Source organism: Natator depressus, chromosome 24 (assembly GCF_965152275.1).
Source record: "Natator depressus isolate rNatDep1 chromosome 24, rNatDep2.hap1, whole genome shotgun sequence".
Taxonomy (NCBI): Eukaryota; Metazoa; Chordata; order Testudines; family Cheloniidae; genus Natator; species Natator depressus.
Window position 1 is genome coordinate 7,159,989 of NC_134257.1, and position 26,044 is coordinate 7,186,032.

General features: G+C 54.2%; 1 protein-coding gene across 2 annotated transcripts; it reads right to left on the reverse strand.

Annotated features, from left to right (window-relative positions):
- Nucleotides 1-1,010: 1,010 nt before the first annotated feature.
- On the reverse strand, nucleotides 1,011-23,712 carry CA14 (carbonic anhydrase 14). Of its 2 annotated transcripts, XM_074938446.1 has the most exons (12): nucleotides 23,472-23,712; nucleotides 18,551-18,571; nucleotides 15,143-15,322; nucleotides 13,027-13,169; nucleotides 11,629-11,724; nucleotides 7,786-7,852; nucleotides 5,620-5,777; nucleotides 5,083-5,209; nucleotides 4,860-4,961; nucleotides 4,410-4,430; nucleotides 3,810-3,894; nucleotides 1,011-3,123 (listed from the first exon to the last, which is right to left on the reverse strand). In XM_074938446.1, exons 1-12 carry the CDS (start codon nucleotides 23,527-23,529, stop codon nucleotides 3,039-3,041), a joined length of 1,143 nt encoding a protein of 380 aa, XP_074794547.1. In that variant the 5' UTR covers nucleotides 23,530-23,712; the 3' UTR covers nucleotides 1,011-3,038. The 2 variants fall into 2 exon arrangements, with proteins under 2 accessions (XP_074794547.1, XP_074794548.1); XM_074938447.1 differs by lacking the exon at nucleotides 4,860-4,961.
- Nucleotides 23,713-26,044: the final 2,332 nt, after the last annotated feature.

Genomic DNA, 26,044 nt, shown 5'->3' on the forward strand with positions numbered 1-26,044 from the left:
CTCCTGGGTGGGGAGGGAAACTGAGGCAGCAGCTAGCCAGAAGCTGATGGGGTAGGCGGTGCTGTGACTAGGTCCCCCAAGTCTCCTCTGTGTGAGCGTCTTGACCTTTTGGGGCAGCTAAAAAAATCCTCTCTTGATTGCCAAAGGGAAGAGTGGGGCCAGCTGGAGACCCCATGCAGCTGGAGCAGCCTGGCTGTACCCCGAGAGGGAATCATCCCTTTCCTATTTGGCATCGCGTGCCTTACAGCTTAAGGGGCCATTAGATCCTCTAGGCCGCCCCCCTGCCTAGCACGGGCTGGTATGTTTCTCCCAGGGACCCTGTTTGCTCCGCCCCACGTGCGCCTCGCCATGGGCATTGGCGCCAGCACCGGCGCTAGCAGCTGGTACCCCAGGCTACGGTTGGCACAGCACTTTGGAGAGGCCAGGGGCTGGGGGCCTTGGTTATGAAGCAGCCCAGGAGTTCTGTGGTGCCCACCCTGGGATGGGGGGGTGTTTCTGGAGCTCCCAGAGGGGCTTGTGCAGGGTTCACTGCTTTATCCCTCCACCCCCTCCCCTCAGCCTCATGTTTGGATACCAAATCCTGGTTCCCCGGGAGCTTTTCTCTTCAGGGGATTAGATCAGCCCCTGGTTCAGGCTGGCTTGAGCCTCCTAGGCTCCAACTGCCCCAACCCGGCTCTGGATGCTAATCCCAGCTGCACAGCAAAGAATGGCTCAGAGGGGGCTGGAGAGTGGGGAGGGGGGGCTGCAGGGACCCCCTGGCCAAAGGCCCTGGGTAAATAGGCAGGGACAATAGGTAAATAGGCAGGCCTGGCTGTGGAGCGGCTGGGAGGCTGGGGCAGGGAGAGGAGAGACTTCCCTGTATGCTGAAAAGGGAGTAATTCCTCCTCCCTCCCTGAGGATCTCTAAGCACCTTGCAGCTTTAAGGGATGAAAACTGGGATGTGGGTTAGTTTAAACCCTTTTCTTAGAGAGGGGGAAGCTCTGACAGCAACAGCTGGAGCGACTTGGCCAGGTTCACAAAGCAAGACCATGGAGGAGCCATGAATAGAACCCAGGAGTCCTGGCTCTATTTCCCTGAATTCTGTTCTAACCAGTTTCAGCTACTCCTCTCCTAAGGTAGGTTTTCCATTCCTCGGATCATCCTATTCGCCTTTCTCAGCACCCATTCCAGTCTGAATTCATCTTTCTTAAACGTGGGAGACCAGAACTGCGCACACTGTTCCAGATCCTTTTCTCGGAGAAGATAGTGCTGGAATTTCAAGGAACACGGTCACTTGCTTTTATTTTTTAACAAGGGTTTTCATACCGGAGCATTTTGTTCAGGATCCATTTGCTTTTGATGAGTCTCTTCCCTGCCAGAGGGGAAACATGTTAATTCTGGGCCTGTGTGAAGAACAACAGGGGCTGCAAACATTGCTGCCAAATTTCTTTGTAAAAGGATAAAATAAAATCTGGCAAAATATTCCAAATCAGGTCTCTGCCAGGGCTTGTCTATGGGGGGAGTAATTCCAGAACAGAATCCATTTTGGATTAAGCCAATTCAGAATACGGCACTCTTATTCTGGTTTAAGGGCATCCCCACACGGAGTTAACCCGGGAATAGTTAATCTGCTTTCAATTCACACCCGCCCTTGTTCCAGATTAACTTTCGTGTGTAGACAAGCCCTGATGCTCAGAGATGCTTGCATCCCATTCCTGGGAACGCGGGCACCTTCCAAATGGCTGTTTAGGGACAGCTGCCTCCAGGAAGGATGGTCCAGTGGTTAGGGAGATAGCCTAGGAGACCTGGGTTTAATTCCTGGTTCTCCCGCTGGCCCTGTGTGACCTTGTTTTCCTGGCGTAGGTCCTTAAAGGGAGTTAGGCTCCCAGCGGCCTTTGAAATCAGTAGAATTTAGGACCCTCAATTTGAGGATTGGGGCCTGAGTTCACAGTGCGGTGTGCAGCGGTGGAGAACTGGGCGCAGCGGACTACGCTCGTCTCGCTGAGGAGCTGGCCCTGAATCCCAGCAGAGCAAAGCGAATTGGGGCTCTTCAGTGGTAGGCCTGAGAAGGCATTTTATTTCCAGTTAGAACCATTGTGTCCAGACCAGCCTCTGGAGAACAACCCTGCCTTCCCCGAACTGCTGCGTTCCCTAGCAGCCTGCAAAGCCCCAGAGATGCTACCTCTCCCCTGTGCATTGACAGCCCGAAGGCAGGGACGTGGATGGGAGTGGCACAGGGCCAGGGCTGCTGGATTCGCTCTTGCAGCGTGGAGCTGTCTAGCCTGCCTCAACGCTGCTGAAAGGCAACCAGGCCTTCGTGGAAGACAGTGACCGGAGGGGAGGGTCCCCTCGGCCTGGGGAGCTTAGATCCGTGAGCTGCAGTGTCAGGGAAGACAGTGTCCTTGTGCCATGCACCACCCCCGCTCTGCATGGCAACACGGCAGCCTCAGGGAGAGTGGCAGTGCGTCATGCACCATGTCCTCACACTCTTCTGCTCATTTGCCAAACTACGCTGGGGGTTTCACTGCAGGCAAGAGGTGTACAGTTGACACCCAATTTAACCACAGAGCAGGAACAGCCCAGGTAAGCAGCACAGCAAACTTCCCCTCCCCTGGCCCCCACTGCCCTGCTCATGGGCCTTGGCCTTGACGCAGAGGTACACTGGGGGAGGGTTAGTATGCAAGACCCCTGGGCTGCTGGCAAGGGGTCCGGTTAGTACCCGCCCTGCTGGTGGGTTTGTGTGACGGGGGCATGTGTTCGACTGGGGACTGGGCTGAGACCCACTGACTTGTCTCACAGACGCCACCCAGCAGCTAGCCGATGGGAACAGCTGTGAGTCACTCCCAGACTCAGGCGGGATTGGCCTGGGGGGAGGTGGCTCTGTGTGCCCTCCCCAGGCTGGGGGGAGGTAACCCCCTAAGGGGAACCTACTGGGGCTGCATGGGCGTTACTCCTACAGCTAGACTGCCTGGCACGTCTCCAGGCTTGCCGGCCCCTGAGGTGTCCATGTCACTGCCCCACGGGGGCTGAGGCAGGGGAGATGGGGCAAGGCACGGGATTCAGGGGCGGTGGCTGTTGCCTGACACTGCACGTCTGGAAGAGGATTTGAACACGACGTCCTTTTGCTCCCGGATCCTCTTCATTCTGGCTCAGGAAGAAGAGACCAGCAGAAATGGTAAGGTAACCCCCAAATCCTACAGGGGCTGTGTGCCCGTTCTACCCCTATAGCAACCCCAAATCTTACAGGGGCTGTGCACCTACTCCCCCCATAGTGACCCCAATTTCCCAGGGACTGTGTGCCTGCTCCTCCTGCAGCTACCCTGTTCTTGCAGCTGGTCACCTAGGCCACGCCCTCGCTGCGATCAGCTCTGGTTAATAACTGGGGAGCTGGGCTGGGGGAACGACCCCAATTCAGGGGATCTGAGTTGTGGGATGTCTGCACAGCCTGGGAACATGGGGTGCCATACATCCCGCTGGTGTAAATCAGCATCATTTCATTGGCTCCAGGGGAGCTACAGCTGATTTGCACCAGCTGGGGATCTGTCCCTGTTGGCTCCGATGGAGTGACACCCATTTACACCAGCTGGGGCTCTGGCCTGGGGTCTTTGCCCGGCACTGCCCTGCTCTGCTGACAGAGGCTGCTGGAGCCTGGCTGGGATCTGGAAGCTACAGGTGTTTAAGGGTCTCTGCCCTTTGGCAGCTCCAGCCCCCTCCTCTCCCCACAGCCTGACCCCCACCCCACCACGTGGGGCAGGGGGGCTGAGACAGCACAGTCGGGGACAGGGCTATAACTGGGCTCAGGCCCCTGGCGTCCATCCCCCTCCACTCACCGTATTCTCTTCACCACAAAGTGGACGGTGAGAAAGATGCTGAGGCAGCCGAAGAGGGTCCCAAAAACGATGGCAACAATTTCACCTGCCCAAGGAAGGAAAATGGAGGGTAAGGGCTGAGCTCAAGGAGGGGGAGCTCTAAGATGAGAGTGAGATCGTGGGATGGGGTGACCCGGGAGGGTGGTCCCAGTCATTCCTGGTGACAGCATACTCCAGTGGCTCCTAGCTGCTCTTTCCTAGGTCCCCAGGCTTTTGCCAACGTGAGAGTCACTGTTCCCTGTTGCAGATGAGTGCCAGATGTGCTCTGCTGAGGACTGTGTTGGAATTGCATGCTATCCCTTTAAGAAAGAGGAGCGTGGGGGTGTGTATGGAGGGGGGGGCATTCCTGCTCCTGCTGGCAGTAGCAATCAGAGTCAGTCTGGACAGAGCAAGCTTAAACTGTGGGTGGGGCGGGGCGGGCATCGTGCCTAAGGAGCCGCCTGTTTTCTCTCTCTCTGTTTTGGGGTTCTTGCATGTTATTCAAAGTCTCTGTGCGTCTGCCATGAACATGACATCATGGGCCCCTCCCAGCCCCACTAGGCATAACAGAGAGGGCCATACCTGCCGAGTAGGCTGAGGGACCTGCAAGAGAAGAGACAGGCAGATGTTGACAATCTCTAACGCCCCATGTGGGCCTAGGCCAGGGTCAGGCCCTGTGATAGATTGTGCCAAACAGGTGGCCTCCTGGCACCTCCCAGTTGTTGTTTTGCTGCTGGAGCATGGTGACAATGGGGCTAGAACTCAGACCCTCATGATCCAAAAGCCTAGCCCCACTATCTCTATGGGAGAGTCCCCATTCACTGTGCAGTACAGGGCTCATGACACACAGGTGAGCAGTTCTAATTCCCTCCAGCAGAGGGCAGCAGTGCCACACAGCCAGTTCATTAGCATGTTCTCCAGTGTGGCATCGTCTAGTTGAACGACTCCAGCCAGGAAGATAGAAGCCCTGATGCTACCACCAGCTATTGGGTTGTGGGGTTAGAGCCCCGGCTGTTTGGGGCTGGATTCTACCTGGATATAGCTTGGGGCATCGCTCCATAAACTGATTGCTGCAATTGGGCTGGGGTCTGTGGGGGTGGGTGGCAGCCGAAGCGTTAATGAGAGGGTGACATCCTGTGGAGAGAAACAGGAGTCAGATCCCCCCAGACCAGCTGGAATCTAAGGGGGGGCCCGTTCCCCCCTCACCAGCCCCTGCAGCCACCCCACCCGTGCAGTCTGGGCCCGATGCACTCACCCACGGGGAAGGAGGAGAACACCACCCTCTGGTTCAGCAGCTGAGGGGCTCGGTAATTGTCCACCAAAGGCACAGGCAAGGAGTTTGCAACTTTGGTGGAGTACAGCCCCCCCTGCAGCCTCTCCAGCTGGAAGAGAATGGAGCTGTGAGGAGATGCCCCCCCCAAGTCCTGGGATGCCCCCACACATGCACAGCATGAGGAAGAGACCCCCAAGTCCTGGGTTGGCTCCCCACACGCAGCATGGGGAGGAGATGACCCCAAGTCCTGGGGTATTCCCCCACATAGCATGGTGAGATGTCCCCCCAAGTCCTGGATTGCCCCCTACACACAGCATGGTGAGGAGACGAAGAGCCCTGGGACCACCTTTCACACTCTCCACAGCTCAATGAAGAGACAATCCCAACCCCTTTAGCCCTAGACCCTGGGGTGTCCCTCCTGCCCCCCGCCACCACCCCCCCAGTTGTATGTGACTCATGGTACTGGGGCAATCTGAATGCTTAGCCCCCTGGGCATCCTGCGCAAACAACAGCGAGTACCTGGGAGGCAGAAATCCGCACCCGCTGGCGAAAGACGGTCCAGAGCACATTCTGGGAACAGGGCGGCGTGGTCAGGGAGCCGTTATAGCGGAAATAGTGGCCCAGCTGCCCGGGAAGCAGCTCATGAACGTCGAAGGGCGGGATGGAGATTTTCTGCCCTGCAGGGGGGCCGGAGGGGACAGTGTTAGGGACACAAATTTGCTTCCGCCAAGCCAGTCCGACCTTTTGCAGAGGAGCCAAGGTGAGGCAGGGAGCCCCTTGGGTCTGGACACAAATGGGCCCTGGGTGATTGGCTGCTGTTTGCAGTTGCTCTCACGCACGTTTCAGCCGGTTGGGGAAGGCCAAAATTTGAAGTTTCGTTCTCTGCCCTTCCCACCCCCTGCCTGCACTTGGCACAGGTGCCAACGGCCACACGAGGCACAGGGAGGGTTGTGTCTCTTCTCCTGGACACCGACGTCCCAAGGGGGTAGGTCTGCTGCCTGAGTGGGTGCCTAGAACATCGTGTGGTTTTTGACGCTGATCCCGCTGCTCACCCTGCCTCCCGTGATCAGAACCCCACGCAGTGTGAACAGCAAATAAGGAGGGGCGTTAAATCCCACCCAATTGCAGGTGCTGCTTTCAGCCGCAGCTCCTTCTCGGCAGCAGTAGCCCAGTGCTGGGTCTGGACCCACTCCTAGGCTCAGGGTATTCCCTTAGAGCCGGGCAGCTGGTTAAAGCAGCAGCCACGTTTCAGTGCGGAGAACATTCTGCGTAGGCTTGCTGGATTGTTCCTGATGGCGACGGGGATATACAGACCTCCATGCTGGCTGGGAAAGCGTTAATGAGTGGCTGTGAGCTCAGTCAGCCTCACCTGTTACACCTGGGCGAGGTGTCAAGCCTGGAGGGAGGGGGTGGAAGAGGAAAAGCCCAGCCCAGGAATGGCGGACTGGAGCAGCGTCTCTTGCGCTAGCCCCTTGAAAGAAGACCTGGAGCTACTTGCACCAGCAGAGTCTCCCTTGGGCAAGTAGGCCTGGCATGGGACTGCCAGTGCGCTTTGTTTCCCATGACTGCTGCATTTTCCTTTTGGGGTCTGCGGAGGGGCGTGCCCAGAGAGGGGCTGGCGGAAAGGCCGAGAGGCAGGCTGGGCTAGGATGTAGGCCAGGGAAGAAGCCAAGAGTCTGAGCAGGCGCACCATAGCTGTTTATTACAGGGTCCCTGGGCTGGAACTGGGTGGAGAGGGAGGGCGTGGGTTTCCAAGGGAGGAGGCATGGAGGCCCTGGCAGGAAGTGGTGCAAAGGACTGTTAAGTCTGAAGACCCAGCACACAGCAGCTGGACTATCTGTATGGGACTCAGTTCACCCTGGAAAGGCTGGGACCATGTATGACCTGGCCAGAGGGCCGAGTCAGGAGATGGTGGCCACTGCAGGGCTGGGGTGCTGTCAGCCGGGGACACCAGAGGAAACGACTCTGCTATGCCCTGCCCACCTGTGAGGGGGCATGCTGGCAGTTAGTTACCCTTCGACACAGTCTAGGCTCTGGGGCTCTGTCCGGTCTAGCCGAAAGACTTGGGCTGGCGTTATCAAAGGCACCTAGAGGAGTTGGGCACCCAGCTCTCATCTGAACCTAGCCACGGATCTCATGCCCTGTCCCAGGGGAGGCTATCCACTTGTCAAAAACAAGCTGGAGAGGTGAATTATTATGACTTACAGGTATCGTCGTGGGGAGAAAATACCGGGCACCAGAGGTCTCTTTAATCTAGCAGAAAAAGGCTTCCTTGGCTGGAAACTGACACCGGACAAATTCAAAGCCGAAATAAGGCACAAGTCTTTATTAGTGCAGGTGGTTAACTGTTGGAACAAATTGCCCAGGGAAGCGGGAATTCTCCATCTCTTGATGTCTGCAGCTCAAGCCTAAATGCCCCTTTGGAGCAGACCAGAAGTGTGTTTAGCCCAGGATCAGGGATAACGGAGGAGATTCTCTGGCCTGTGTGATACAGGAACTCAGCCTGGATTGCCTAATGGGCTCTTCTGGTCATAAAATCTAGGAGTCTGTGCCAGGATCTAATGACTCTCACTGCTAGGAAATGTGTCCTGACATCTACCCTGACATCACCCCCCTGCTCCAAACAATTCCTCTCCATGTACCACAGCCAGGCCCCACACCCCGCATGGGAACAGATGGCCTCACCTGCATACTGGATGTTCTTCAGCCGATCGAGGATGTTGTCATAGGCAGGGTTGGCCACGTTGCCGACCTGAAGGAGAATATGGAGAACAAGAGGCTTCAGGTTAACGCTGAGCCCTTGGAGGGAAGCTCACACTAGACGCCAAGGCTGGATGGCCCAGTTATATGGCTGGTTGAGTGAGGGCCTGCCCCGTTCTGTTCTATTTGGGGTCTTGGAACCCCCTCGTCACGGCAGTCACCGAGCACCTTCCAGTCCTGCACTGAGCTGCAAGACTCACATCTGTCCCATGGGGTTCTTTCTCTCGCGCGCTCTGTCCAGGGGAAGAAGTGTATGTGCGGTGGAATGGTTTGTTTTGGTAAGGCTGCTTTTTTAAATGACCAATGCTGGCTGCTGGGTGCCTACATTACGTCAAGTTGGAGGAGCGCACCTTGCACTTGAAGCAGGGGCTGGGGAAGTTGGTGATGGTCCATAGTCTCCAGGGGACCGGCCCCTGAGAAAGCTCAGCTGTCCCCTGCCCAAGCCTTACCCTCATTCAGGCAACAGCTGGCCCGTCAGAGATGGAGCAGGAAGGGTCCCTGGCTGGGATAACAGAAACATGGTGGAATAGTAGTCGTGACTGGAGTACAGGTATTGAAGCGTATGTGCTGTTTTGGAAAGACAGAAATAAAGGCAAAGGTGGTGGAGTAGCACTGTCTATCAATGGTGAGGTAGACAGTAAAGAAATAAGAAGCGATGGGATGGATAAGACAGAGTCTGTTTGGGCAAAAATCATATTGGGGAAGAAAGCTACTAGAGCCTCCCCTGGGATAGTGCGTGGGGTGTGCTATAGACCGCCGGGATCCGATGTGGGTATGGATAGAGACCTCTTCAATGTTTTTAATGAAGTAAATACTAATGGGAAGTGTGTGATCATCGGAGACTTTAACTTCCGAGATATAGACTGGAGGACATGTGCTAGTAGAATCATAGAGTCATAGAATATCAGGGTTGGAAGGGACCTCAGGAGGTCATCTAGTCCAACCCCCTGCTCAAAGCAGGACCAGTCCCCAATTAAATCATCCCAATCAGGGCTTTCTCAAGCCTGACCTTAAAAACTTCTAAGGAAGGAGATTCTACCACCTCCCTAGGTAACGCATTCCAGTGTTTCACCACCCTCCTAGTGAAAAAGTTTTTCCTAATATCCAACCTAAACCTCCCCCACTGCAACTTGAGACCATTACTCCTTGTCCTGTCATCTTCTACCACTGAGAATAGTTTAGAACCATCCTTTTTGGAACCACCTCTCAGGTAGTTGAAAGCAGCTATCAAATCCCCCCTCATTCTTCTCTTCTGCAGACTAAACAATCCCAGTTCCCTCAGCCTCTCCTCATAAGTCATGTGTTCCAGACCCCTAATCATTTTTGTTGCCCTTCGCTGGACAACAATAATAATAATAGGGCTCAGATTTTCCTGGATGCGATAGCTGATGGATTCCTTCACCAACGAGTTGCTGAACCGACAAGAGGGGATGCCATTTTAGATTTGGTTTTGGTGAGTAGTGAGGACCTCATAGAAGAAATGGTTGAAGGGGACAACCTTGGTTCGAGCAATCATGAGCTAATTCAGTTCAAACTAAATGGAAGGATAAACAAAAATAGATCTGTGACTAGGGTTTTTGATTTCAAAAGGGCTAACTTTAAAAAATTAAGGAAATTAGTTAGGGAAGTGGATTGGACTGAAGAACTTGTGGATCTAATGGTGGAGGAGGCCTGGAATTACTTCAAGTCAAGGTTGCAGAAACTATCAGAAGCCTGCATCCCAAGAAAGGGGGGAAGACTCATAGGCAGGAGTTGTAGACCAAGCTGGATGAGCAAGCATCTCAGAGAGGTGATTAAGAAAAAGCAGAAAGCCTATAAGGAGTGAAAGATGAGAGGGATCAGCAAGGAAAGCTACCTTATTGAGGTCAGAACATGTAGGGATAAAGTGAGAAAGGAAGCAGCAGGCTGTGAAAAAAGCTCATGCGGTCTTGGGATGCATCAGGAGAGGTATTTCCAGTAGCGATAAGGAGGTGTTAGTACCGTTATACAAGGCACTGGTGAGACCTCATCTGGAATACTGTGTGCAGTTCTGGTCTCCCATGTTTAAGAAGGATGAATTCAAACTGGAACAGGTACAGAGAAGGGCTACTAGGATGATCCAAGGAATGGAAAACCTGCCTTATGAAAGGAGACTCAAAGAGCTTGGCTTGTTTAGCCTAACCAAAAGAAGGCTGAGGGGAGATGTGATTGCTCTCTATAAATATATCAGAGGGATAAATACCGGAGAGGGAGAGGAATTATTTAAGCTCAGTACCAATGTGGACACAAGAACAAATGGATATAAACTGGCCATCGGGAAGTTTAGACTTGAAATTAGACAAAGGTTTCTAACCATCAGAGGAGTGAAGTCCTGGGATAGCCTTCCAAGGGAAGCAGTGGGGGCAAAAGACCTATCTGGCTTAAAGATTAAACTCGATAAGTTTATGGAGGAGATGGTATGATGGGATAACATGATTTTGGCAATTAATTGATCTTTAACTATTCATGGTAAATAGGCCCAGTGGCCTGTGATGGGATGTTAGATGGGGTGGGATCTGAGTTACTACAGAGAATTCTTTCCCGGGTGTCTGGCTGCTGAGTCTTGCCTACATGCACAGGGTTTAGCTGATCATCATATTTGGGGTCGGGAAGGAATTTTCTTCCAGGGCAGATTGGCAGAGGCCCTGGGGGTTTTTCGCCTTCCTCTGCAGCGTGGGGCAGGGGTCACTTGCTGGAGGATTCTCTGCACCTTGAAGTCTTTAAACCATGATTTGAGGACTCAATAGCTCAGACATAGGTCAGGGGTTTGTTACAGGAGTGGGTGGGTGAGATTCTGTGGCCTGCGTTGTGCAGGAGGTCAGACTAGAAGATCATAATGGTCCCTTCTGACCTTAAAGTCTATGAGTCTATGAGAAGACATGGACCAAGGATATGCTAGGGATGGGCTGGCAGTTCTCAAGGTAAGGTCTTTCCTCCTGAATCAGGGGGCTTTGGCCTTGGAAATCCTGGGGTTCCAATAGACTTATGGATGCCGTAGGGGGGATCAGCTCATCTCCTAGCTGTCTGGCCATCCATCCAGGTACTTCTACGGCCCTCTTGATGATATCTGAGCTCCCAGTCCCTGCGCTTCCTTGGGGCGTGCTGGGAAGTGGGTAGCTGGGCTTTCTCCTGGGGTGAAATTCACCCACATGCAGAGAGCCAGCATGAGGCCTAGGCTGAACCTTTGTCAGGTATCACCATCAGTCCCAAAACTGAGCCAATGAAATACTCTCACACAACAGGCGATTAGCCTGTGGAACTCACTGCCACATGAAGGCATTGAGGGCAGGATTCAGAAAGGAATTGGACGTTTATCTGGAGAACAAGAATACCCAGAGTTAGAATACCTAATGCAAGTTCAGAAGGGAGAGAGAACCTCAGGCTTCAGGGCTTGAGCCAGTGGCTAACGATTAGAGAGAGGATGAGACCTTTATGGGGGTGGGTTATCCCATAAGTGGCCACTAGGGGATTTCTTGCACCTTCCTCTGAAGCAGCAGGTGCTGGCCGCCGTGGGAGCCAGGATACTGGGCTAGCTGGACCTTGGGTCTGAATCAACCTGGTGATTCCTTTGTTCCACTTAGCACCTTCTCTTGACCCAGCAGGGAACTGCAACCCCTGGCAAGCAGAGGGGTCTGCTCAGAGGCTCCCCCGCCCCCAAGGCTGGCTGCATTGTAGGATTCATCAGGGCTGCCCCACCTCGGCGGGTCAAGGGCAGGGAGCCTGGGTTAACCCCAGCGGCAGGGAGCTCACCTCGATGAGGATGCCCAGCACGGCCAGGCCATCCACCCGCTGCTTGGCCTCGCTGACGTTGGCGTAGCTCTCCGAGTTGTAATGCACAATGTGTAGCTGCGGGGAGAGCGCGGGCAATCTCTTAAAGGCGCAGTCTCTCTGGACCCCCCTTCCCTCTCGCAGCCATTAGTGAATGTACCCACACACCATCCGCTCATGTGGGGAGGGCGGGGGACAGAGGCGCAGGGAAGGGAAGTGACTTGCCTAAGGTCGTCCTGGGGGACGGGGCGGGGGGCGTGTCAGTGGCAGATCTGAGAATACAACCCAGGGCTCCTCAATGTTCTGCCCACGGGAAGGCTGCCCTTTGGCAAGTCAGGGCCAGCAGGGAATAGCTACTGGGTTTCACAACCCACCTTTTCAGGCCTAGCCTGCTGGGCAGCCTCCCCCTTCCCTTTTCCCACAGCCGCCCTTTCACTCCCAATCACACTTCTCTCCGGCCCACACAGCTCTCTGCAAACCTGCCAGCCCCAACGGGCCTGATCCCGAGAGGGGCCAAGCATCCACACCTTCCGCAGCAGGATCCATCATCGATCAACCAGCCCCTGAGCCCGAAAGGCCTTGCTCACCCTTTCTCTTCCTGGGACTCAGAACCCATTCAGGTGAGGATCAGCTGCAGGATTGGGGCCCTAGCAGCACTGTTCTCGGTGATGGGGCTGGATCTGAATCGGTGACCTTGGGGCCCCAGCCCAGGACTGACCCCCCCGGGCGGCTACATTGATTGCTAAGACTCCTGCTGGCCTGGTCCCCACACAAGCGTGGACTGCACCTGAGATGCAAACCCTCCCAGGGAGAGGAGCGTAGGGGGAAAGGGGGCAAATGCACTGTGCCAGCCCCACCAGGGCTGATCCTATCGGAGGCTGGAGGCTGGGTTCAGACTCATGTTGCGTCAGACTCTCTCCCACAAGCGTTACGCAGTTTAGTGCTGAGCGCTGGTGGCTCCCAGGGGGCAGAACAGGACCTTTCTTCTCCTCCTAATCCCCCCACCCCTACCGGCCCCTCTAATCCCCCAGCCCCAGTGCGGCATTTCCAAGTATGGTCTCACATGCTGCAGCTCCAGCTGGAGGCCCGGTGGGGCGGGGATTATCCACCAGATGGTGCCAGCATGGAGGGAGTAACTGGTTCCTCCTCCCTCCCCAATTAAAACCCTTTGGCTTTAGGGGAGGTCTCGTGGCCTGGGGAGAGGGGGGAGGATGGGCCCTGGAAACCCCATAGATTTCAATGGAGCTGCACCCAGGGTAGCTGTGGCCCCAATTGCCCGGCTGGTCTGGCTAAGAAGGGAGAGGATAAGGTGCTGGCGGTTCCCAGGGCAATGAGATAACTGCCCTCTGCCCCCCAACCCTGGGGCAGGAGCACACTCACCTCGGCAGGGAAAGTCTCCCCGTTCACCTGATGCTCCGACCCGCTGGCCTGCCCCCGGCTGCCCCAGTGGAAGTGCAGCTGGACGGCCACATAGGTCTGCGGAAGCCCCCGGAGGAACATGGACGGGGGCAGGGACATCTCCACTGCGGGGACAGACGCCGAGGGGCTGTTAGTGCACGGCACGGAGTCTCCCAACCCCCGTGCATCGTAGGGGCCTTGCTGCCTATGTCCACGGGGAGGCTCCAGCCGGGTGGGGAGCAGAGAGGAGGCCATGTTGGGCCGTCTCCCTCCCACTGGGAACGCTAGAGGGTGTGGTGCAGGGAAAGGCGTCCCTATCACCGGTGCAGACCTTTGGGATTTGGGCAAGGAGCCAGAAGGCGCAGGAGAAGCCTCCCGTATCCCGCCTCGCCAACCCCCAGCGTTCAAACAGGGCGAGTCCTTGCCTCAGAATCCTGAAGCCGGCCCCACAACAGCAGGGGATGTGACCCGAAGAATCAGGGGCAGGGTCTTTTCCTGCCTTCTGGTCCCTGGGAGCACTCGGGTCAGGTTTTCAAGCTGTTCTCCAGAACCAGGTGGGCTAGAAACTATTCGCCAAAGCTGAGAGTCTCGCATCTCGCCCTGCCTCCAGCGCTAAATATCCCAATACTTGCCAGACAGGTACAAGTGCTGGCAACGCTGTGATGCCCCTTCCACCCTCCCTGACCCCCTGCGCCCCAGAGATACACACACACGTACACCTCCCTGTGCACACACAAACACACTCCACTTTCCCCAACACTCCACACAAACACCTGCACATCCCCACACTCGCACGCCCCCCGCACACCACCCTGCCACAAACACACCCCTCTCCACACAAACGCCCTGTCACATAAGCACACCCCCTCCCATGGGCCCACTCCACACAAACACACACCCTACACACACACACACACACCCCTCTCTGTGCACACACTCTGTCATACACACTCCCGTCCCTACACGCACATCACACAAACATCCTGTCATACCCCCCCACACGCACACACACCTACACACGCTCCCCTTTCCACATACATCCACCAGTCGTAACTGCATGCAAACGCCCCCCTCCAACACACCGCCTCTCTCACTCGCCCCTGCTCCAGGCTGGGGGTGATGCACTGAGCTGGGAGGGGCTGAGCAGTGGGTCTGGGAGACCCTGCCATGCCCCATGTGCCCTGATTTGGGTTCCTCTTTCTGCAGAGGGCTGCATCTCTCCCCACTGCCCACCCTGGAGCGGCAGGGGAAGCTCTGCCAAGGGGCCTCACTGCACTGGGCTCTATGAAGTCTAGTGCCTGGCGGGCGAGTTTGCCCCACTTTGGCACTGGGGCTGGCTGGTGTGCAGTGCATGACCCTCACCCGGCACTTCCAGCCCTCAGCCCCTCCTGCCCTTCCTAGGGGTCCACAGTGAGAGACCCTCCCAGGGGGTGGGACCAGCTGGATCTGATTATAATTCCCAAGGGAAACTCCTGGGGCAGAAGCTATCCATGACTTCTCCCCACATGGCGTTGTCCCTGGGACCCCAAGAAGGCTGAGCACCAGGGGTCAGCAACGGGGCAATGGCTGGCCAGTCTGCGGTGCCATAGCAATGGGGGAATGGCTGACAGCTCCCCGGTGCCAGAGCAAGGGGGCAATGGCTGACCAGTCTGCAGTGCCATAGCAAGGGGGCAATGGCTGACAGCTCTCCGGGTGCCATAGCAACGGGGCAGCTCCCCAGTGCAATGCAGGAAGCTGGGGGGCCAGAGTCAGCAGTGGGGTGTTGCCTGCATTTCCTAGTGAGGTTTAACTGGATGAGTAGCTGCCGAGAGGGGGATACGGAGAGGCTCCTGCAGCAGGGGAGCGGCAGAGGAGGGGGCTCTTGTGCCAGCAGTGGGGAGGGGGGTGGAAAAGGCTGGCAAGGGGAGGGTGCGGGGCAGGCCTGGGGGTGCAGAGGAGGAGACTGTTGCTCTGAGTGGTGAGATTGTGCGGAAGGGCACAGAGAAGGCACGGACAGTGCTCTCGAGGCTCCTCGGGAGAAACAGGAGGGTCCCAGCCCACCTGGGGATGCCCCTCCGTTCCTGGGGTAACGCCCGCCCCACCCCGACTGCGGCCTCACCTGTGTGCCCGTTGTTGAGGAGGGTGAAGGCCCCGTCCCCAGGGCTCCGGTATCCCTGGGGCTCAATAGGCGGCAGGGCCGGGTTGTGCCTCACGGACTTGGTCTGGATATCAATGGGGGACTGCGCCTGCCCCCCGCAGTCCAGGTGGTCATCTGACCAGTGCACCTGGCCATGGGGGCCTGAAAACAGAGAGTGCAGGGGGGTCAAGCCCCTTGGGGAGGGGGCGGGCAGGTGTCTCTACCAGCTGGATTTGTTCGTGGGCCAGTTCTGGCCCCGGCAGAGCAATTTCACGCCCCCACCCTCGGTACGACGTGCCATACACAGCTGTGGCCGTGACAACACTCAGCGTTTCAGCAGCACTTCCCTGCTGGGGATCTCAAAGCCCTCCAGGAGCTGCAGCTGGAAGGGACAATCCCTGTTCCCTGGGGGAAGAACGAGGGGACGTGACTTGCCCCTTGGGTCACGCAGCAGCAGTAAGTTGTACACCCCTGCAGTCCTGACTCCCAGTCCCCTACTCTAATCACCAGATCCTTCCGCCCCCACCCCCAAGCTGGGAATTGAAGCCAAGAGTCCTGGCTCCCATTTTCCTGCCGTAAACACTGGATCGCGCAGTCTCCCCTGCGTAGCGCCAAGCTTTTTACAGCTATGCCTCACTTCGCTCGTGCAAGGACCATTCCTAAGTCAGGAGAGAGGCTGGCCTTGCGGCTAGATGCTGGGATGCAGGCAACGTGGATTCAGTCCTGGCTGCCACAGAGCATAAACTGGGGAGAATGATGCTTTCCGAGGTTGGGGGGGGCAATGGGGGGGGGCAATCTATAAATGCTTGGCAGGCACTCAGAGAGGAGACAGATAAAACCCTCAGTGGAGAAAAGCTCTAGCCAGGGTTTCTATAGGCAGTTTGGATTTAGACGTGAAGCTCTTTGCTTTGGCACCAAGACCATTTCTAGTGGCTGCATCAGTCACAATAATCTGCTGTGTATGGCTGCATTTTTCCGGATGGGCCAGATTTTCCTAGGAGCTCAGGATCAGAATTTCAGAACCGCTCACCACCCTCCATTGGAGACGGATCTCCAGGAGCTTTCAGCTTCCCCCGTGACATGCACAGCTGGGTTTTCAAAGACCTCAACAGCTGATAAGCACCCTGGTGGCTTAGGAAAATCTGGGCTCCTTACGGGTGCTGAGCACTTACAAATTCTGGTCTGTGTGGCAAAGTCACCTGGACTCAGCTATCTACAAGGGGAATTAGGTGCCTAAAGACCTTTGAGGAGCTGGACGCGAGAGCCCTGGTTAGAGGTTCTCTTTCTGTTCAGGAAAATGCCGAAAATCAAAATAACTGTGAATAGGTGGTTATAATAACGCACGTCACTTTCTAGGCTCTGCCTGTTTCACTTTTCCTGTGAGTGTCCCTATCTGGCAGGACTGGAACCAGCCTAATTATGCCGCTTTTAAAGGCGACTCTGCCTCGCCAAGGCCACTACAAGGCAAATCGGGTTTTCTCCAGCGCTGTCCGAATGAGGAGGCTTTTGTATGAGGGACCCAGCTTGGGAAGGGAGGCCAGAGCCCCGCAGTTATTTGCATCTGAATGCAATCTATGCTATGGTAATTGGTTTGCTGGAAACATTTTCCAACCGGGGAAGCACAGATAAAGCTGTTTGCTTTTCCTGCCACTGCGCAATTGTTCTTCCACTGACCCTGGACCTGAAGTTACCCAGAAAACAAAGAACCTCCAAATCAGATATACCCACAAAATACAGGCCTTCCTGGTGCCCTGTCTGGCTGCTGCTAGTTGCTCCCAGAAGTCTCTGGGCCTAGGGCGCCCGACATCCATGCCTGCCACGTAAAAAACACACAGGCGTCTCATACGTGGCTTGGGTCTGCTGGGGCAAATGGGCTTGCCTGCTCAGCCGAAGTCCATTCCCTGCCCGCCCGCCCCCCCGGTAACAGGCAGGCCCCCGAGCGCGGGTTCAAATGAGTTCCTGCTGCTGCCCTTTCCAGGTCCCGGCACAATGCTGTGCTTTCAGGGGCCGAGCTTAGGTGAGGATTACGTCTGACCCTGTGCAATGGGATCAGCCATGCTTGGCTGGCGCTGGGCTGCACTTTTAGTTGGTGCTGGCTCTGTGCTAATTGGATTTGCTAGGCTTGCAGGCGGTTAGCTGGCAATCTGGATGGTGGATCTAGCATTGTTACATAAGGGCCCCGGGAACACAATGGGGCCATTCTGGCATGGGAACTAGCTGGGGGAGAATCCAGGAGGCCCAACACTCCCGCAAAGCCAGGGGGCAAGGGCTAAAGCACTGGATAAGGACTGGGGTTTGGACAATGTGGTCTAGTGGTTAGAGCAGGGGACTGGCAGTCAGGCCGCCTGGAGACCTGCTCTGCTGTGGAAGAAATGAATCACTCCCCTGCTGTAACTACCAGGCCATGCGCCCTTCTAAAGCCTGGGATAGAGCCCAGGAGTTCTGAGTCACTGTGCACCATCTCTAACCACTAGACAACATTGTCCTCCCAGAGCTGGGAACAGAACCCCGGCGTCCTGAAGCCCCAGGCCTCCCTGCCCCAACCCTCTCCTGCCCATAGGTGAGAAGAAAACCAAGGAATCCTAACTCCCAGCCACCTGCTCTAACCGCTAGACTACATTGTCCTCTCAGAACTGGGCACAGAACCCAGGAGGTCAGTTCTCCCTCCGCAGGACACGAGTAACACCCATGGAGGCCAGTAGGAATCAGTCTGCTGAGTTCTGTTCCTGGGTCTGGGAAATGATGAGGCCTGTTTTTTAGAGCACAGTCTAGGAGCCAGGACTCCTGAGTTCTTTTCTCAGCTGTGGAAGGGGAGTGGGGTCTATTGGTTAGAGCACAAGACAGTGAGCCAGGACTCCTGAGTTCTAGTCTGAGCTCTGGAAGAGAGTGGTGTATAGTGGTTAGAGGAGGCGGCTGGGAGCAGGGAGCTCTGGGTTCTATTCCTGGGTCTACCACAAAGTCATTCCCTTTCCCCCTGTGTAAAGGGGAGTAATGTGTCCCCCCTGCATGGGGTGCTGGGTTTAATCACTGAGGCTTTGCAAAGCACTCAAAGCTCCTTGGCTGGAAAGGACCAGGGACAGGCCAAGAGCCGCTCTGCAGCGCCCTCTAAATGGCCATGCCTCCTTGGTCTGGGCATCTCATGAGCAGGCAGCGTCTGTGGGGAGACCCACAGCTCTGTGCCAGCTGCTGAACAAATAGTGCACTCAACCCCCAATAGGAGGAGGGGCAACTTCGATCACTGTCCATTGCCACCTGCTAGCCAGCGTGGGCACGGTGTTGGCAGGAAGGCATTGCATCCTGCCCCGCTGACCTAGCAGAAGGGAACCGGGACCTGGGAGAGGAGGAACTGAATGGGAGAAAGCCCAGAATAAAATCTTCTTCCAACCTTACCTTTATATGTCCAGTGGGAACCTGCAAAGCAAGCAAACAAAAGCACTTAGTCAGCATAACTAACACTTAGTTTGCCTCAATATCCCCTCCCACCTGTAAGCCTTAAAGACCTCCGAGTATTTCCCCCAGGGTCCAGGACAAATCCAACCCCTTGCCCTTACATCCTGCCACCCTTGCAGTCTCAGTCAGAGGCGGTATCCTCCTTCACTCCCTCTTCTGAAAGAGATTTCATGCGGCTGTTAAAGAGCTGCCAAGTTCCACCCCAGAAATGGCTGTCTTTCCGTGTGGGGAAATGATTCCCCGAAAGAGCTTTGGGAGCAAACGTGTTACACCAACGTCCACTGAAGTCAAAAGAGAGTGGCTTTCAATGGGGCGATGGACCAGACCCTATTGTTGCCCAGGTTTTGTTCTCCTTTTCTCTTTGAAGTTCCCAGCCTTGCTTAACTGCTCCTCTAACAGCAGGCGGGGAAGAGGTCACCCTGCTCCCGCTGCAGGAGGAGCAAACAGTCAAATCCTGGCTAGCATGTTCAGCCCTGCTGCTGTGACGGCTGCTCTTTTTGGCCAACGCGCTGGGGATTGAACGGGGCACCTCTGGAGCTAAAAGCATGAGCAAAAAACCCCAACCTTTCCTAGCCAGGGCTATAATTGAGTCCTGTCCTCTGGGGTGTGGTCACAGAAGCGGGCTCTTGTAAGATGCACCCACCTGGGGCTTGCACTTGCCTTCAGTCCTATCTCTGAGCTGCTTTCTCCCACTACCCCTAAAGCTCTTGCGCCCAAATGAAAAGGACATGGGCAGAAAAGGAGAAACTGAAGCCGAGGCTGAGCCAGGGGCTGGGCGAGATTAGTGGCTCTCTGTTAAAAGGGCAGCTGGTCCCCGTGGCAGAGACTTGAGCTCCACCGAGGCCTCCCTGACCCGAGCTAAAATTAACCCCCCAGCTTGGCAAACACATTTTAAAGAGACATTTGGGAACAGAGAGAACCATGGGCTTCTTTGTGCTTTTCCGTCCCAGGGCCAAAGATTCAAAGGGACCCATTCTCTGCGGCCCTGCACCTTGGGGCTGTCTGTGCCAGCAGCACCCAGCTGCTAATTCTAATTCAGGAGCACTTTGCACTGGTGCAAAGGCCAGCACGAGGGGCAGGGCAGTGGAGAACCAGGCTCAGCATCTGTAGCCTACGCTCTCTGCCCAGGACTCGGAAGAAACTTCCCCCAGTGCCTGGTAGTGCGTAACTGACCCCTTTGGGGGCTCTGTACCTTTCCAGGAAGCTGCTTGTACTGGCCGCTGTTGGAAACAGAAGAGTGGACTTTATGGGGCCGATACAATTCCTAATCCTCTCTTAATGCTAACTAGGGATGGCTGGGCCCCTTTGCTGCCCAGTCAAACCACACGCGTGTCTTCTCATTGGGGTGAATCTTCACCTCCCAGACAGAGGCCTCACCCAGCAGTACCCACGTAAATTATAAGGATCAGAGTCAGAGACTGTGAAGGCAGAAGGGCACGTTAGATCACCTGGGCTGACCTCCTGTGTGAGCCAGGCCCGAGAACTCCTCCCAGTTCCCCTGTATTGAGCCCAATAGCTTGTGTTTGACTCAAGCATCTTTCACAGAGGCATCCAGTTGTGCTATGAATACCTCAAGACCTGGAGAATCCATTCCCCGGGCGGTTTGTCCTACTGGTTAATCCCCCTCTCTGGTAAAAAATAAGCCTTCCCAGCTTTGAATTGGAATTGGTCTGACTTCAGCTTCCAGCCATAGGTTCTTGGGCTGCGTTTCTCTGCTACATTAAGGGTATCCAGTGTTTTCTCCCCGTGAAAGTACTTATACACCATAATCAAGTCACCTCTTGCTTTCTTTCTGATACAATCAACAGATTGAGCTGCTGAAGTCTCTCGCTGTCAGACATTTCTTTCCAGCCCTCGAATTTTTGTTTGTTTGGCTCTTCTCTGCCCCTGCTCCAGTGTCTCAACATCCTTTCTAAAATGCGGTCCCCAGAACTGGACGTAGCGTTCCAGCATCGGTCACACCAATGCGGCATAAAGCGGTACAATCACCTCTCCTTCTCCCACCTTGACAAACGTTGCCTACTGCCTTACTCCCCAAGCAGCCTGGCTGATTTCAGTGGGCTCGCTTGAGGGGTAAGGGAGCATTTGGTTCAAATAAGAGGGCCGCCGGCTGGCCTGGTACTAGCATGTGAGCTGATGAGATGACATTTGTTTGCAGAACTTAGCGTGTTGCAGCCCGTTCAGGTCCAGACGTGACGGTACAGTGTTGACGTTCATGTGTGTCTCAAGAAGTGCTCAGATATTAGAACAGCTTGTTTGCAGAGCCTGGCTCTGGGACTAGAGGTGGGAATGCTTCGCAAGGCTATTACTTTTGCTTGTTGCGTCTCCTTTTGTTCATGATGGGTTAAATTCTGCTCCTGTTTACATGGGTGTAAATCCAGAGTAATGCTATTGAAGATGGTGGAGCAACTCCAGATTTAAATGGGGGTAATTTAGAGCAGAATCTGGTCTAAGTTTTAAAGCAGTCAAATGAAACAAATGATAAATCTCTGCTCTGTTAGGGGTTTTGCCTGTAATGTTAGTGAGAGCAGGATTGGGCCCTATGTGGCTGGATATGTGACATTTATTTGCCTTATTACTGTTTTGCTACAGACCTCTCAGGAGCATTTCATTGCACAAACCCAACGCTCCCAACACATGTTTGAGACTGAAAATTCAGGCCATGAGGGAAAGGGATTCCCAGTCTGCTCCCAGGCTTGGGCTAACGAGACTGATTTGGGGCCTGATCCAAAGCCCATGGAAATCAATGGAAATCTTTCCATTGGCTTGCCACAAGTTTTGGATCAAGCTCTTGATGAAAAGATTCCAGTGGGAACTGTGCAAATGAAAAACAGAGAGTCACAGGACACAGTCTCTGGGAACAGTCCCATCCTCTGGGACTTGGCGAGTTACTTTTCATGCTAAAATCAGGTTTATTTAAAGGTCTGGCTGAAAATTGGAGTTTGAGAAAATGAAAATGATTGCAGATTGTGTCTGCTTTCCCTTGACATTATTTTATTTTTCTTTGTAAAACTGAAAATATTTGGCCAAAACCCACTGGGGTTTTTTTCTCCCCACCCCCCTCCCCTTTTGGGCCAATTTTCAGGTGAAATTTTTCAACGAGAAGTCAAAATTTTCCACAGCAAAATCCCAAACATTTTCTGTCCAGCTGTCCTTATTACCTGTTTTCATAAAGTCTACTATTCTGCCCACTTGCTGCATCTGTCCTGGCACCGTTTTAGCTACTGATCACTGTTAATCAAAGAATAGAATTCATCTACCCGACATATCACGTCTACTCTCCATGATATAACCACAGGGTTAGCTCCACCCAGCAGCGAAAAATCCTCAGGATCCAAATCCATTGAGATACAAAGAGATTTCAGCATTGATACCCCCAACGGCCTTATTTTTTAAAATAATATCTTAAAATCTTTACGCAGCCCACTGAGCGTTCTCTGAGTCAGGACAGCTGCACAGTGTCCGATGTTACTGTTCTTTACGTCCCGCTTTGCTAAATAAATGAATAATCCACATTGCAGATTGAAAGGTGAATTGCGGAGCCCAGGAAATGACCATATCACAGCGATTTTGGATTCACACAACTCCACCATTTCAAGCATCAAAGAGCAGCCCCCAAAAGCCCATAAATCCAGGTGAATTACACATACAGTACACACTCAATCTCACTGATACCAAAAAGGGTCACAGCCTTGGATGCATGTTAATTACAGTGAATATCCTATTGATCATGCAGAACTTCAGTCACCCAAGCCCACGCAGCATCCCCCATGACATTTAGGACCTGGTATCGACCACCGGCCCCAATCATGGAAAGTGCTGAGTCCAGGATGCTCAGCTCTTATTGTGATGGGGTTATGTCTTCTGGAATAAGGGACTGCGATTCCCTAAAAGGCCCTGGGGTGTATATATAAACACGTTGCCGATATTTACATTTTTGGTGGCATTTTACAGCTCACCGAGTCTGGATTATATTTTTAAAGCACAATCAGTGGAGATTGATGTAAATCAATGGGAGTCAGGCACAAATATTGAAGGAGATTCAGAGCGGTCGACAGTAAGCGAAGAAATCCACAATAAATAACCTCGGAAGAAATGCCCCTGTGAAATGCATTAGGACTAAGGGGAGGCCTCACACTCTGCCTTTAAAGAGAGCTTTGGCATGCCAACGATTAGCCTGCTCGTTGAACACTTTCTCTCAACACCTTCTAGGCTTTAACCTCTGCTCTGAAGTATACTCACTTCAATTTAGCACGCAACTCAGTCGGATCCCAGCATAGGTGCTGGAACTAGGGGTGTTGTCGCACCCCCTGGCTTGCAGGGGTTTCCATTATATCCAGAGTTTACAGTTGGGTTCAATGGCTCTCAGAACCCCCACTATAAAAATTGCTCCAGCACCCCTGATCCCAGTGTAATGTCTTTGGAGCAGGCACCTGAGGGCTCGATCTTGCCACCCACTGATGTTGACGATGCAGGATCAGGCCTGGAGGGAATAACTAGTAATCCAGGCTCTGTGCAGAAATTCTGCGGGGTACTCGTAAGCGGAGTTTGCTCAAGGCTGCGACCAGCTGGAAAGCATCACAAAGCATTTGGTGTGCCATTTGTGTAGGGAATTGGTTTCTAAAGCAGACAAAAGAAACGGCTGAGTGGCCCATGGGAGTTGGAACAGTAGCTCCATTGTGGACACAAGAAAGGAACAGAGTGCTGCACTCTTTGGGGGTTCCAAACAAAAATCCAGCCAACCCCCCCCCCGACACACACACCGTCCGCAGTAGCACCCAGAGCCAGCCAGTAGCACCCAGAACTGTGGGAAGGCTGAGTTGAGCCCGACATCCATGTCTTTATAAGCAATGAAACTTACCATGATTTGCAGCCAGGGCGTGGGAAAAACCTTGCAGGAGGATTAAAGTGAGAAGCATCTTCTAAAGCACAGAGTTGTGGCAGGTGATTTGGCGGGGAAGAAAAAAAGTTGATTTTGGGGGGGATAAATATGCCCCAGAGAGAATCCCACCCTCCTGTTCCTCAGCTGGAGGGGAAAGGCACAGACTGCTGCCCTGACCAACGGGATATTCTCCACTTTCCACTTGACTTCAGAACACAGACCTCATGCCACTCACGATTGCCATTCAGGCAGTGCGACAGGGGCGAGCAGTTTTTAAGGTGGCTCCCGGAGGCAGCTCCAGTCCAGCCCTGGATGATGTTCTTAGCTCCTTAAATACTTTGTCCCAACAATGTTTGTGTTGTGGGACTTCACACGAGGAATCTGGCCAGGCTCAGAGCCCAGGCCAGCCAAATCACTTTGCAAATTCATTTTCTTTCAGCTGGATTAAAAACAAAACTAAACAACCCACCCCAAGAATTCAGCAGCAGATTTATCAAGGCAGGAAGGGCACAGGCAGGGTTGGGATACACGTGGCTCCCGTGTAAAAGATCCCAGATAGCAAGGATCTTTACAGGGCATCCTGCAGCCAACACAGCCAACAGGCCCAGTTGTCCATTCTACAGCACCCAATGTACTAGTGTCAGTGGTCACATAGAGACAAAAATGTGCTCCTCTCTAGAAAGGAAAGCTAGGGCAGTGACTAGGATGCTAGTTTAGGGACTTGGAAAACCCAGATCCAAAGCCTTGGTCTGCTGCATTCTCCCTGAATGACCTGGAGCAAGTCACAGAGTCGCGTTGTGCTTCAGTTTCCCCATCTGTGCAATGGGGATAGCAGCCCTGCCCTGCCTCCCAGGTGGCTAATGGCCTTATAAAGACAGTGATGTGCTCAGATCTTACAGTGATGGGGCGTAAGTCCCACCTATGTAAACAAAGGGTTAACAAGAGTCTTCAAGCTCAGTTAGCCCACCTGGCTGTCCCGGGAGGGTGTGTGGTAAGGCTGGATTTGTTATCACAGGCAGCTGGGCCTTCTTCAGGATGGAAGGGAGTGAAAGCTACAGAGGAAGGAGCCAGGACTCTGGGAGCATTAGGGTTCCCTGACTCTGGGAAAGGGACAATAGGGTAGCTGGATGAGAGAAGACAGGCCCTGGGAAAGGGCCCAGGCTCCAGAGCTGTTATCCTGTAACTGGGGCAGGGAGCTGGGGAGAACCCAGCAGGACCCAGTGCTCAAGCCTGGATGGACGGAGGTTGATTTGTTTTGTTTGGCGTTTTACGTGGGGAACCCACTGCTCCGAGAGAAGGGTGGGACTTCAGAGGAGCCAGGGCGGGGCAGAAGGTGCAGGGTTGATAACTGGAGTTGTGTGGGACACTGTTTGTACCCTGCAAGGGGTGAGACTTTAGAGAGACCGGGCTGGAGGGCAGAGTCACAAGAAGAGGCAGAACACCACCGGCCTGGACTGGCTGGTGGTGGTGGGGTGCTAGGTGAGGACAGCCTGCCATGCGATGCCCATCCACAAGAGGGCACACCAGCGGTGAGTCCACTCAATGCACGGCCATATAAAGCACCAAACAGACAGATTGTTTAGCCATCACGGAGATGCAGCCTCCTCTGGGGTGGAGTGTTATAGTTTAACTGTACACAGCAACAGGACGCCACAGCTCAAGATTACCTATAAGAAGCTGCCTGAGGGGAGTTTCAAGTGGGCAGGTGGAATGACCAAAGTTAGACTAGGACAAAATTCTAGGTTGTTTTAATCGAGGCACTTCAGATGCTGTGCTCAGCCTGAGCAGATTGGAGTGTCCGTGTGGGAAGCTGCACACTCCTGTGGGGCTCAATATCATCTGGAAGGGTACGGTGCTGTGATAGCGGTGGGGGACGGTGGATTGTGACATTGCTCAAAGAGGGGCAGAGTTAAGGGCGTGGGGTGGGGTGAACCTTACTTCTGAATTTCTTGGTTTTCAGAGGTTTGAGTATAGGTGAACTCGGCATGCTAGAAGGATGCAGTGCAGCAAGGGGCTGCCTTAACTCTGCACTAATTAATCCTTTGGGCAGCGAATTTTGAGTTCTCCTTCCACACTCAGCTCTGCAGTGAGGAAGAGGGGACAGGAGAGGAAACCAGAAGGGAGCCCAGCCACCGATGCCCTGGAACGTGGCCTGTTACTGAGCAGTAGGTCAGGGGGCCAAGGCAGGGGCCCAGCCTTTCACTTCTGACTCTGGTCCCCCCCATGGATTCACGCTAAAAAAAATAAAAGGCACGCACACAGAAGTGTGGGTTCTAGCCCCAGCCTCTGCCCAGACAGACCAGCAGGGGGCGCTGCAAGTCAGGATAAAGGAAGGAGCGGGCTGGCTTGAGGGATTGGGAATGGGAGATGGAGCTTGTTCACTGAAATCAGTTCAGCCCGTGAGTGACAGAAAGTCAAAATTGTCTGGTGTCTATTCCGTGGCTCACCAGCAATGGTTTATTGGGCTCACTCCCGTTTCCTGCTGGATCAGGACCCACCTCTCACCAGCTGCTGTCAGGGGTCAGAGAAGGAAACTGGGAGCCAGGACTCCT